At 37.8% G+C, this 12,354-nt stretch overlaps 1 protein-coding gene and 1 long non-coding RNA gene across 4 annotated transcripts in view; one reads left to right on the plus strand and one right to left on the minus strand.

Moving 5' to 3' along the window:
- Positions 1 to 354: 354 nt before the first annotated feature.
- Positions 355 to 2,987, minus strand: LOC145547738 (uncharacterized). Its single transcript, XR_014084041.1, has 2 exons — positions 2,409 to 2,987; positions 355 to 1,106 (listed from the first exon to the last, which is right to left on the minus strand). It is a non-coding gene; the product is annotated as an uncharacterized LOC145547738 (long non-coding RNA).
- An 804-nt stretch (positions 2,988 to 3,791) lies between these two features.
- Positions 3,792 to 12,354, plus strand: part of ascc3 (activating signal cointegrator 1 complex subunit 3) — a 368,031-nt gene continuing 359,468 nt past the window's right edge. For 2 of the 3 annotated variants that reach the window (XM_008432855.2, XM_081597178.1), the window contains exons 1-2: positions 3,793 to 3,911; positions 4,520 to 4,655. In XM_008432855.2, the coding sequence (XP_008431077.2) occupies positions 4,566 to 4,655 (90 nt within the window). In that variant the 5' untranslated portion in view covers positions 3,793 to 3,911; positions 4,520 to 4,565. Of the gene's footprint in view, positions 3,912 to 4,519; positions 4,656 to 12,354 lie in introns of all 3 variants that reach the window. The other variant, XM_008432857.3, reaches the window with a different exon arrangement.

The raw sequence follows: 12,354 nt of genomic DNA on the forward strand, positions 1-12,354 counted from the left end.
GTTCAATAAACGACAAACTTGAACTGACTACCTCGTTCGTCTATGACTATATTTCATCAAGTAACAAACAAATGGCTTCTACCGCGATAATTATGTGAAATTAAATTAATATTTTTTTAAAGAAAAATGTGGCTGTTCTTATACCATTGATATGCATGAACCATCTGTATTTTACCGTTTTGAATAAACAAAATGTTTTATTATGAAATCTGTGTTCCTTCTCATCTGTGAAATTCTAATTTAATCAAATCTCATGTTTTCACGTCCCAGAGACAATAAAATGGATCGTTTGTTTGTGGCTTAAAATAAATGAAACAATCTTAATAGAACAAAGCTACAAAAATAGAATACAGATTGAAAGTTTTGGACCCGTTTTATTTTTTGGTTTCATTAAACTGAAGATTCTTCAACATGAAGCTAAACAGTGAGTGGAGTACCTTGTATGTACGACAACGTAGAAATGAACAAACATGACATTTCTTAATAGTAACCCTAGCAGTTATTTCACACAGCTTGGTTTATTGAATAATGATTGTGTTCATTTACAGACGCTTTCAATTGGAAATCTTCAATCTGAAGTGTCAGTGAAATAGTTTAACCAGTCAGTCCTCAGGTCGTTTGACCTGCATGTTCCAGGTGTTTCCTTCTGTCACACCTGGCCTCAGTAAATGTCTGATGGATGAGGTAATGCTATCGTTTGCATCAGGTGCTCTGGAACAAACACTTTAAAATGTTAATGTCCTGTATAAGAGTGATATAGACAAATGTTTTCATCTCACTGTCATTTCCACTCTATAGCTGAAGTTCATCACATTTCTGGATGTTCTGTGTTTCAGTTAAATTGAAGTTAGCAGGTTTTTAATCAGGGCCACAACACCCTGTGTGTGTTGGGTTTAAGAAAAGAGGCTGCTCTGTTGAGCACCAGCATTCATTTTTCCTCTAATGTTTGGGTGAACTCTTCTCTGTGGAGGTCGGCCGTCTCTCTGGTTCTTTCTGAAGGAGATCCATCAGGAGTTCTGGTGCTGCTCACAGTGCAGACGGTTCTCCTCACTGTCAGCCCTGGTCCCTCTCAGCCAGAATCTCCACAGTCATTCTGTTCCTTCACCCTTGAATAAACATAACAGAAGATGTTCTGGGTGTTATGATTCATTTGTTAATTGAAACAATGTTTAATATCAAGATTAATTTATTTCCTTAACAGTTCCTTCTCCTATTCCCTCAGAAGGGCAGAGTTCAGGAGTGACTAATTACATTTACTCAAACATAGTTGAGTAACTCTTTGAAACTCAAATGAACTTTTAGGAATACTCTTACTATGCTGAACTTTTTACTTTTACTCAAGTCATTTTATTACGAAGCATCAATATTATTTAAATAAATGTTTAATTTTGTCTTTAAAATACCAAAATTTCCACTGAACATAATATTTTGGGCCTTCTAATTGTGTAATTTTTTTAAGATATGAAATAATTGATAATTTGTTACTCAGTACTGATAACTTTTTTACCAAATGCTTCTTTACTCTTGTGTAATTTCTTATTCAGCTACTTTTTACTTTGAGTAAAAACATGTTGAAGTGCTACTGTTATTCCTGGAGTATAAATTGTGGGTCCTCTGTCCACCTCTAAGGAACAGTAACCACATGTTGAGGCACATGTTGACCAAAAACAGGCAAACTAAGGTGGGCAAGTTATACATCCACAAAGAACTACTTAAAATAACAGTCATATTTACTTTATATGCATATGGACCACACTTGGCACACCTCAGGGATGTAACCAAAAGGCAAAGATTGTAGCAGGAGTTCAGCTTTTATCCATTCTGCATTCTATACCCTCACTAAATGTCACTGTATTCAGGTTGTCTGTTTACAAAGGTAAAATAACGGCGATCGACTCTAAACCTCTCCTACCTTATTACTGTCGTTTAATCAACATGTTGCCGTGGCAACCGCTTGCGCCCCACAAACCCAGCATAGATTAACTAAAAACACAACGGATTCAGTCCGTTAAGATATTAGGTTTTCAGGCTTCATATTTATTTCTCGGTTAACAAGCATCTCCTCTCATGAACACAGCGGTGGCTGATTAGCCAATTTAAACTTTGCTCTGCTCATCAGGGTCTTTGAGTCCCTTTTTAATTTTGTAATGGTACCGAAATGCACACAACTTGTTTAAACAATAATTACTGAGGTTATTAATTTTGTTGGGCCATTAATTTGAAGACGTTTTGTTGATTTTATCCTTAATAAGATGTATTGGATCAGAGGACGTGCTGGTCTTAACATCCTGGAGGCGTTCAGTTTGTCACCTACTGCCGAGATCAACTCAAAACCTTCCGCTATCGTAATTGAGCCCTACTGATTAAATATGACTGTAGTTGGAAAACAAACATCAGCGGTAGCTCACCGTGTAACGTCTGGGCAACCAGAGGATCCTGGACGGACAGCAGCGGTGCATGTCTGAAAGATGGCCTCCGACCAGATCTCCAAGGCTTGCCACTCTCATTCTTTCAGCTCGATGCTCCGTAGAGCTGCATCTGGATATTGCAGTTCACTTACGATGTACAGTAAAATCTGCTCCTTATAGTTGGATCACAGCTGGTAGCTACGAAGGTGTCCCGAACCTTCAATCGTAAGCCAACTTCAGCGGCCGCTTAGTTCAAACTATAAAAACTCCCGACGGTGAAGCTCTGAGTCCATGAGAGCCGCCAACTGAAACACGTTCTGTCTGAGCGGCCACACGAAAACTAAAGTCAGGAGTAATAACACTATTTTCTAATGAAGTTAATGAGCTTCAGCTTATTGATAACCCGTTAGTAGGTCGCCATCTTTCTTGAAGCAAAGTATGGGTGTGACGCTAACCAACCAATTGGGGAAGTTGTAGCCTGATGACGTGCCTCTCCTCATTTGCATTTATTTTTTCCAAGTTTTGCGGGGAAATAGAATGTGATAAATAAGAAAATACTAAATGAATAAGGGAAATTGGAAAATGGGAAAATTAATAATTTTTCAAACAATTGTTTGAAAAAAACAATTTTTTCAAATTGTTTCAAATTTATTTATAGTTTAACCAGTTAACCAGTTAATTTACCCATATGGGTAAATAAATTTACCCATAAATAAATACAAATTTATTTATGGGTAAATAAAAAAGGGATATATGAGAAATTGATTAATGAAACTGGGAAATAGAAAATCAGGTTAATGGAAAAAGGAAATTGAAAAATTGTTAAATTAAAAAATAGATTAATGAAAAATGGGTAAATAGATAAAGGGATAAATGAAAAATGGACAAATGAAAAATAGATAAATGAAAAATAGATACATGAAAAAGAGAAATTGAGAAATTGATAATCTGAAAAATAAATAAATGAAAAAATTGGGTTAATGAAAAAGCTAAATTAAAAAATGGTTAAATGAAAAATAGATTAATGAAAAATGGGTAAATGAAAAATAGATGAATGAAAAAAAGGAAATTGAGAAATTGATAATATGAAAAATAAATAAATGAAAAATTGGGTTAATGAAAAAGCTAAATTATTTATTTAACAATTCTTTTATTTATTTCACTCATTTTCTTCATTTTTTGATTTATTTTACTCATTTTTTATTTATTTCACCCATTTATTTATTTATTTAATTTTGGCTGAAATGGATCTCCATACATAACAGGGAGACAGAGGAAAGAAAAAAAAATCCAGTGTAAATATTCAATGCATCCTGGTGAGATGACGCTACAATGTCACTGGTATGGGAAATGTAGTTCTTTAAAGACAATTTCTTATACTTCCGTTACGTTAAACTACAATACCCACCTTTCTGTGCGCACAGCTACTTCTGTTGACTGCAGCCTGTAGGCTACTAATAGACTCGCTGTCTCCGAATTTAGTTTCAAACAGCACTTTAAGAGGTAATGTTACAGAAGTATGTGCTATCACACCCTGTGATCAGAGTTAAAATTCCTTCGACTCCTCGCAGCTTGTTATATGTACGGTGCTTAAGTCAGTTAAAGAAATTGATTAGCCGGAGATGTCGGACAAGGACTAGCTTAGCAGCGGTAACAGCTCACATGCTGCACGATATTCGGGTTGTTACAGAACATACACGGTGACATCTAAACTGAATTATCAGACAATAAAACGCGAAAACAGATGGCTTTAAAGTTGACTGATAAAGTTAGAACGTTTTAGACGTGGAACAAGTAACTTTGACTCCTCATTCTTTAGCAGGATTTTGAATTCAGGAAATTCAGTTTCATCTGGAAGGGTTTTCCTGAACTCTCCTCACTCCACATGTCTGTTTATTTCAACACAGTGTGGGATAGCTGGACATCCTGGTGTCCGGGGAACACTGAGCGAGGACAGTTTCTAATAACCATCCTCACTGTATTAGTTGTCTAATACAACTCTTCCAATGAAGCAGTTATTAGACATTTGTTGCGCTTGTTTAATAGATAAAGTTTGTGCTTTCAAGCATACTACCATGTGAACTTATTTCTGTGTGCATTTTCTGCGTTAGTCTTAGGAAGTACCAGTCCAGCTGCGGTGACGAGACACAGGGACCGATGTCTCCTCCGCGTCTTACAGGTGCTCTTCGTTCTTTCTCTAATGTCAGCAAGAGGGAGGAACCCACGGAGCAGCTGAATGACCTGAAGGTGAGGCCAGAAAAGCAGATTATATCTCTCCCTCATAATAAGTATTCAATCTTGTCTAAAGTACAATTAAATATTACTGAAGAACTTTTAATTCCTCAAACATCGTTTGCTTAGAAAAACCAGATACCCACCTTAACCTTAACTTGACATTTTGTATAATTTCTGGGGAAACCATTTAATAAAATAATTTGGCAAAAGACATGGTATTTGCATTATACTTAAATATCAATTACCATGATTGGACACTAAAATCTATCTTTTATCATTTCTCTTAACTTTTAACCTTTACATAAGTACATCTGTGTCATGTCTCGGGGGGAGGGACCTTGTGAAAATGTTTAATATGAGCTTTCCAACTGATTTTGTAATCTATTACACCAAGAACATTTTTAACCCTTTCTAGAGTTAGACCCGCTGTCTGAACTTGAATTTGAGTTCCCAAAACCCATGATTTTGGTCTTGTCTAAATTTAGTGATGATTTATTATTGTCAAACCATTTCTTTAAATTGCTGATTTTTGAGGTGACTATGGAAAGAAGTTGTAAGTTTTCACCAGAGACTAGAATAAATATCTGTGTTGTCAGCAAATAACGAATTTTTATACACTTTGCTTATGTCGTTTATATACAAATTAAATAAAACTGGTTCCATCACTGACCCTTGAGGTACCCCACATACAATCTCCAGTCAGATTCAAAATCTCCCATTTTCACAAATTGATCACTGCAAAGTAGTGTATGTATTTCTATGAATTTTTCCATTCTCTCAAAAAAGCTTTTCTAGACTTTTAAGAACTTAGAGAGAAGAGAAACAGGCCTATAATTTGTGAAGAGGTGATTATTGCCAGTTTTATACATCGGTATGATCTTTGCTATTTTAATTTTGTTGGGAAATTGTCCTGTTTGTAATGATAAATTAACAAATGTAAGTAAATGGTTTAGAGCAGGGGTTCCCAAACTTTTTCTTGTGAGGGCCACATAACTTTTTCCTTCTCTGGTGGAGGGCCGGAGTCAGTTTGTAACAGAAAAAATGAAACAGAAAAAGACAATTGCAGGAGTGCCTAAATATAAAAAATATATTGTTTTCCAGAAAGCACAATCAAATAATCCTCTCTGGGTTCTTCACAGTAAAAATCCACTATAAGCCACAACCCCAAAGTTTTTTTTTGTTTTTTAAACCAGTAAACATACGCATCTAAGCCTCAGTTATCTCTGCCGCTCCAGGTTTTCCACAACAATGCAGCAGCAGCAGAGGGGGGCGGACACCCAAAATTTGAGTCATAACAGGTCAATTGTATATCACATTTATTAGGGTTGAAAAAGAAAAAGTTGCCAAGATTAGATTTAACAGAACTTATTACGGTAGTTTCCGAACAGTAACTGTAACAATAAAAGTGCTGATCCTTCGTGTTGCTACTAGCATGTGCTGAATCAGTGGTCCCAACCTGTTTATTACCGTGGACCGGTCAAGACTTGGACATTTTGTTGCGGCCCGGGAGAGAAGGAGGGGGAGGTGGGATGAACAGTCAGATAAGGCTTCTGCATGTTGGTGTTCCCACTAAATACTGAATATGCCCCATTTGGGTAATTTTGGCCCTTTTATCGCAGCCTGTGGGGTTTTCCCTGACTGGAAACAAGAATACAACCTGCTGAATGTGACAGGTAGCCAATCAAAAAGCGCAGTGACGGAGGGGAATCCCAAACAGCTGACATATCGCGCAACTGAGAGTCCGGTGGATATCGGAGATCATATGTGGAAATGTTTATTAAATCTAAAAGGTCATTATTATGTTCATTCAGTTAAAAATGTTGACTATGAAAAAACATATTCACCTCCAAATCATAGTGCAGCAAGTAGAGTGGCTGCTCCCGTCGTCTTTCATCCACCGCCTGTTCCGTTTATTACGTCTTTTATCTCTTAAAATGACTCCACAAACTATCACTATTGCTTGTACATCGCCATCCGTGTTTGTTTTTTCTAAATTCCTGCTATGTTGGGGGTTTTACTGAATTATCCTCTGGAATCGGGATGTTCGTGACTGGAATCGGTTCGTGCCGTGTGGCAGAGCACGAACCGATCGAACCTGTACTTTTATCAGCTCTGTGGTCACAGAAGTTTGGAGAATCGGCCGAAGCTCTACTCCTCTCCTCTCGACCACTGCCCAAACGCTCTGACTCTGGTCGCTATGGTAACTTTTATATATCCCATTGAAATAAGATACAGAAGCGCCACAAAAACGAACATTTTACTTTCGTGAAAATTTTAACTCACGATGATGACTAACGGGAGCCCTGAGTTTGTTTCTCTGCAACCAGACGGTCTGATCTGGGGGTGATGAGAGACAATGACACCCGAAGTGTTGCTTATATCCACAGCCTGCTTGGTCTCTACGTGGCGAAGCAGCTTTAAGTTTCATTGCCTCATTAGCAGCCGGTCGCCGCATGTTACGCAGAGCGGCTTGTAATGTGGGACTCACCTACCGGTCCGGGATAAATCCATTCTCCTGTCTCTTCTCTGGGCCTTTTCCCCTTTGCAAAGAAACTTTCCAAAGACATCTGATCTGTTTGTTACTCATTTTGCTGTTTGTGGGCTCAATGTTGGCGTGCAAGTAACCAGACTTCCAATGATTCATTTCCTGCTAAAGAGCCCCCTGGTGGTTGAAGAAAAATCCGCATATAAATGACTTGTAGTCCGGAAAATACGGTATATGAAAAAAAATCTAAATGCTCTCTGGTATTGTTCAGGGGGCTGAACCAAATGTGGAGGCGGGCCGGATCCGGCCCGCGGGCCGTAGTTTGGGGACCACTGGTTTAGAGATACCCTCAATTACCATTTTAATTGTTTTCATGTCTAGATTATCACAGTCAGTGGATGCTTTACTTTTACAGTTATTCAGTGATTTCTTTCTCTTTTATGGGGTTAAGATACATTGAACTTGTAACATAAAGATGAGTTGCTGTTTTTACCACAGGTATTTTTTCTGCTAAGTGAGGTAATATATTCACAAAATAACTATTGAATTTATTTACAACACTCTTCATATTGGTAATATTCTGGTCATTATCTAAACAATACTGTGGATAATTGTTACTGTTAGAAGTTTTCCTGATAACACTATTTAAAATATTCCATGTTGCCTTAGTATTATTTTTATGACTATCCAATAATTTATAATATTCCTTTTTACATGCCTTTATAATGTTAGCTAACTTATTTTTATATTTCTTATATTTGCTTTCTGATTCAGAAGTTCTATGTTTTATAAATTCCCTGAAAAGTTTTTCTTTTTACATGCATTTTGTGTTCCTTTTGTAATCCACTACTCTTTTTTTTTGCCTGCTTTTCATCTTACTTTCCTTAACTGGGCAGTTCTTATTAAATTATTAAATATTTGTAAAAATTCTTCATATTCTGAATTCACATCATTTATTCTATAAATTAATCTCCAATTATATGTCATCAAATCAGCTTTAGTGCCTTCAATGACTTCTGACCTAACCCGTCTGTATTGTGATCTGATGTTTTGATCAGTTTTTTTTGCAGTTACAGTCATAGACTGTGAACACTGGTAAATGATCCATCATGTCATTTATTAATATTCCACTAGTTAAACTATTTTCAAGAAAATTTGTAAAAATATTATCAGTTAATGTTGCACAGTGCGATGTAATGCGACTGGGCCTGGCGATTTTCGGATACAGGCTTAGACTGTTCATGGTATTAATAAATTCTTCTGTCATTTTATGTTTATTTAGATTTAGAAGATCAATGTTGAAATCCCCACAGATAAATGCAACTTTTTGATAAACTTTATAATTTTTTCTTCCACCCAGTTATTGAATATTTCTATATTTGATCCAGGAGCTCTAAATAAAAATCATAGACATTCTTCTTATTAGGGCCTGCTATGCAATGCATGGCAGGAACTTACTGGTCTTCACCCAACAAGCTCTCTCTTTATTATTGGGGCCTGCCCTAGCAATGCATTGGAAGGCAGTGACTGATGCACCTATTGCACCTATTGTTCTACACCCAATAGAATGCCTCTTTATTATTTCTTTCTTTTTTGGGGCATTCCATTAGCATTACATAGGGAAGAGCATGCATTACATGCCTCCCATGTAATGCATGGCAGGCACCTATTGTTCTACACCCAATAGAGCTTTGGAGCTGACATTACAGCGTATGACGTTTACGTCGCTCGGCGCCATCTATGGTGTTCACAGACCAAAACAAACTAGTCAGAACACTGGTGTTTTCTTTGCGTTACTGACCGCAGTGAAGTTGTTTTCAAGTTGGATATTCGCGCTCTGCAGAGTAAGGGGCGCAGAGTTAACTAAAGGTTGATCCGATTTCTGAACGCTAATTTCGGCCAGCTGTTCTCCACCGCTCCCGGCCCGAGCTCCGCGGAGTAACCTGCGTTTAGCTCAAGGTTGAACTGATTTATGAACGCCTAATGTCGGCCAGCCTTTCTTTACACCGCTCCTGGCAAAAGCGCTCGGGGGCGCTGAGAACCACATGTGAGTGTGGTTCTCAACGGTTATAGTCGTTATAGTCGTTAGTCCCGGACAGAATTTCACTGTGTATCAGGTTCAGTCCTTGTACTGTAGCAGTGAAAACATGTCAGCCATAGCATTATGGTGATTGACCTGGCAAATGCTTCAGTCATTGCACTTTGGTGGTGAACCATGTCAAGCATGGCAGTATAACTCCTAATACTGATAGCTAAAATGCTGGGTCTTAAGCAATGGGCACATTTCAGCAGGCCTTATTTAAATTTCTTCAGAATTTTTCTAGTTTTTCCACTAGTATTTCTATAGTCACACTTTCATAAACATTATCCATGACACTTGACATTGTTTTTATCATCTTATAATTAATGTACTTTTACACAAAAAGAGCTACACCACCATCATTTTTGTTTTCTGTTTTTACAAACCATTTCATAACCATCAATTTCAAAGTCCATGCCCTTTTCAATTTTGAGCCATGTTTCTGAAAATGCATTGATACTAAAAGTCAGTGTGAGTTGTTGGAGGTTCTGTTTGATGTTGTAGAAATTTGCGTACCATCTTCTACTGTTAAAGTGAATTATTGAAAGCTTATGTTCAGTTTTAGTGCTGCTGTTGAACTGGTCATCAGTGTAATAGTGAGAACTGTCATTGATACCTGTAAAAAATAAAATCAGGATCAATGTCATTTTCAATATTTTGCTGATGATAGTCGCTGTACCAAAATGTTGTCAGTTCCACATCCTCATAATCAGTGATCTGTAGCAGGTTTTTGCTATGGGGGTAATATTGCCATGTTGCCATGGTAATATTTGTATATTTGGCTAATAATTGGTATCGCTGGGTGCAGAGTACATACCTGGTTGTCCTTTAAACGTCACTGAGTAATTTTGGGGTACTCGAGCAGGGATGGGTGATCAACTTGTCATAATGGTGATAAGCGATGTCCCCTCTTTTACGTGCTGCTTTTAAGTCCTGCATCAATTCCACCCTCCTCTTCCTTACAGCATCTGTGAAGTCTTCGTTAATGTAGATTTTGGATCCCTTAAGTGCACTGCAAATAGTTAATCTGTCCTTGTACCTCAGGAATTTGACGACAATTGGCCTGGGTCTGTCTCCTCTGGGTTTCCCAGTGCGGTGAGCTCTCTCCATCTTGATCTCATGTTGCAGGTTTAATGTTTTAGACAGAACTGTCTTCACTTTCTCCTACGTTTCAGCCCAAGTCAACTGCCAAACGAGTAATTCTGTCAATAACCAGATTGTTTCTCCTAGAGTGACCCTCCAAGTACTCCATCTTATCAGTGATTGCCAACAGGCTATCACAAATTCTAAATATGTCCGACTGCAATGAGTAACCTCGTACGCCAGAAAGCAGGTTTTTACAAAACAGCTTTCTGTTTTGATGTCGTCCACACCTTTCTGTGTAAACTGCAGGCTGGATTTAATGTCCTACACTTCTCGTTTCAACTTGTCCAGTCTGGTGTTTGTAGTATCCATAATGATTTTAGCAAAGCCTTTGAAATTGTCCTATTGCTGTCGAAGCAACTCTATGTACATTTCCTTCTGCTGGCTCAGTAACTCTTTGACTTGCATAAGTGATACAAACTCCTCATCTGGTCTCACCTCGGTCTTGGATCCTTTTGGAGGCATTATTTCACTCAGTTTTTTTTACCTAAAGTTTTCCTCAAAGTGATTATAAAAGTGTTTAATTTTCTCAGCTGAAACGTGATGGTGGGGTTCTTGCTGAGTTGACTCCACTTCCGGTACTGTTTCCTTCCAAAACGTATGTGATAATTAGCTGGTGAATTTACCTATCTCCTCATCTTCCATCTTCTTGTAAAAGACTGTTTTGTCATATAATTGTGACTAGTCAACTAGCTACCTAAAGAGTCATTGCAGAGTAAAAAATCGACGTTTCAACCTATTGGTGTAACCCAGAATTTGTGCATGTAATTCTTCCTGTATTTATAGAACCGTGGGTTTTTTAAAACCAGCTGTCTCTTTCCTAATTTATTTCTCTGAGACTTTGCCTGGCACTTTAAATGGAATTTGGGGCAGTATGCAGACCTTTATTTTACCTGGCTCAGCTCTCATTAAATCTGCTAAGCAGAAAAAGTGCTTCTCCAGGGAAAAGATGGCTGAAGTCACTCAGAGATTATCTCCCAGTTTGTGCTTAGTTTAAAATGCTTAGTTTTAGAAAGTATTCAGATACTGAATGTAGTGGAGTCAGTGTGTTAATGCTTTTCCTGGCCTATGAGCCCTGAACTGTGAGACTTGCTTAGATTTAATACCTTATTACACTAATGACGTACTGTTTAAGAAAACATAAAATGTTAGGCTCATTAACACTGGCTTCTGCAGAACTGCTGTGCATGTGAGTTGTAATTTAAAATGTGAAAATAAAGCCTTTTAGGCTTTTCTTGAATATTTTTAGGTAAACTTTGTTGGAATATTAGCTTTTAAAACAGACTGGTATGAAAAATGATTATTTTTTTTTTACTTTTGTTTTTTCTTCTAAATTTTGTTTTGTTTTTACAGATAAAGACCAGAGACTAACCATTTCCCCACAATTTGATATCAATAGAAATGTGCATACTACATGAGGAAATAGATTCGGGTCTAGAGACCCTCTATAGCGAGCCTTACTCTCTTCTGTAGCTTTGGGTGCATTCACACTGCAGCCTGAAGTGACCCAATTCCGATTTTTTTTTTTTACATAATGCGACCTGTATCTGATCTTTTCATGGCAGTGTGAACAGCACAGGTCGGATTCTATTTCGAATGTGACCCATATCCAATACGTATCCGATTCAAATCCGATCTAACGTCCAGGCCGCATTCATCCGAACTGAACGTCATTGATTCTCAACAAATCTCACTATTCTGCATCCTGATACGCACAAGCGGGAAGAAAAACAACAATCATGACGGAGAATAATGAGGATTAAGTTGTTAATATGCTGCTCTGGCCGGATAGCAACTTCAAATGTGTAAGCTTAGCTCCACCTTTAGCGTCCATGTTTACTTCCGCAAACACTGAGCACTTCTTCTTTTTATGGCGGTTGGCAGAACACTGAGAATGCTGACGCTTTTGCGCCCTCTACTGCGCATGCAGGACACTTTCAGGTCGTTTGCCCGTTCACATTGCAGAACGCATACAGGCATTTACTGGCTGTGAACGGCCCCGG

The sequence above is a fragment of the Poecilia reticulata genome, chromosome 16, assembly GCF_904066995.2.
Source record: "Poecilia reticulata chromosome 16, P_reticulata-male-v2, whole genome shotgun sequence".
Classification (NCBI taxonomy): domain Eukaryota; kingdom Metazoa; phylum Chordata; class Actinopteri; order Cyprinodontiformes; family Poeciliidae; genus Poecilia; species Poecilia reticulata.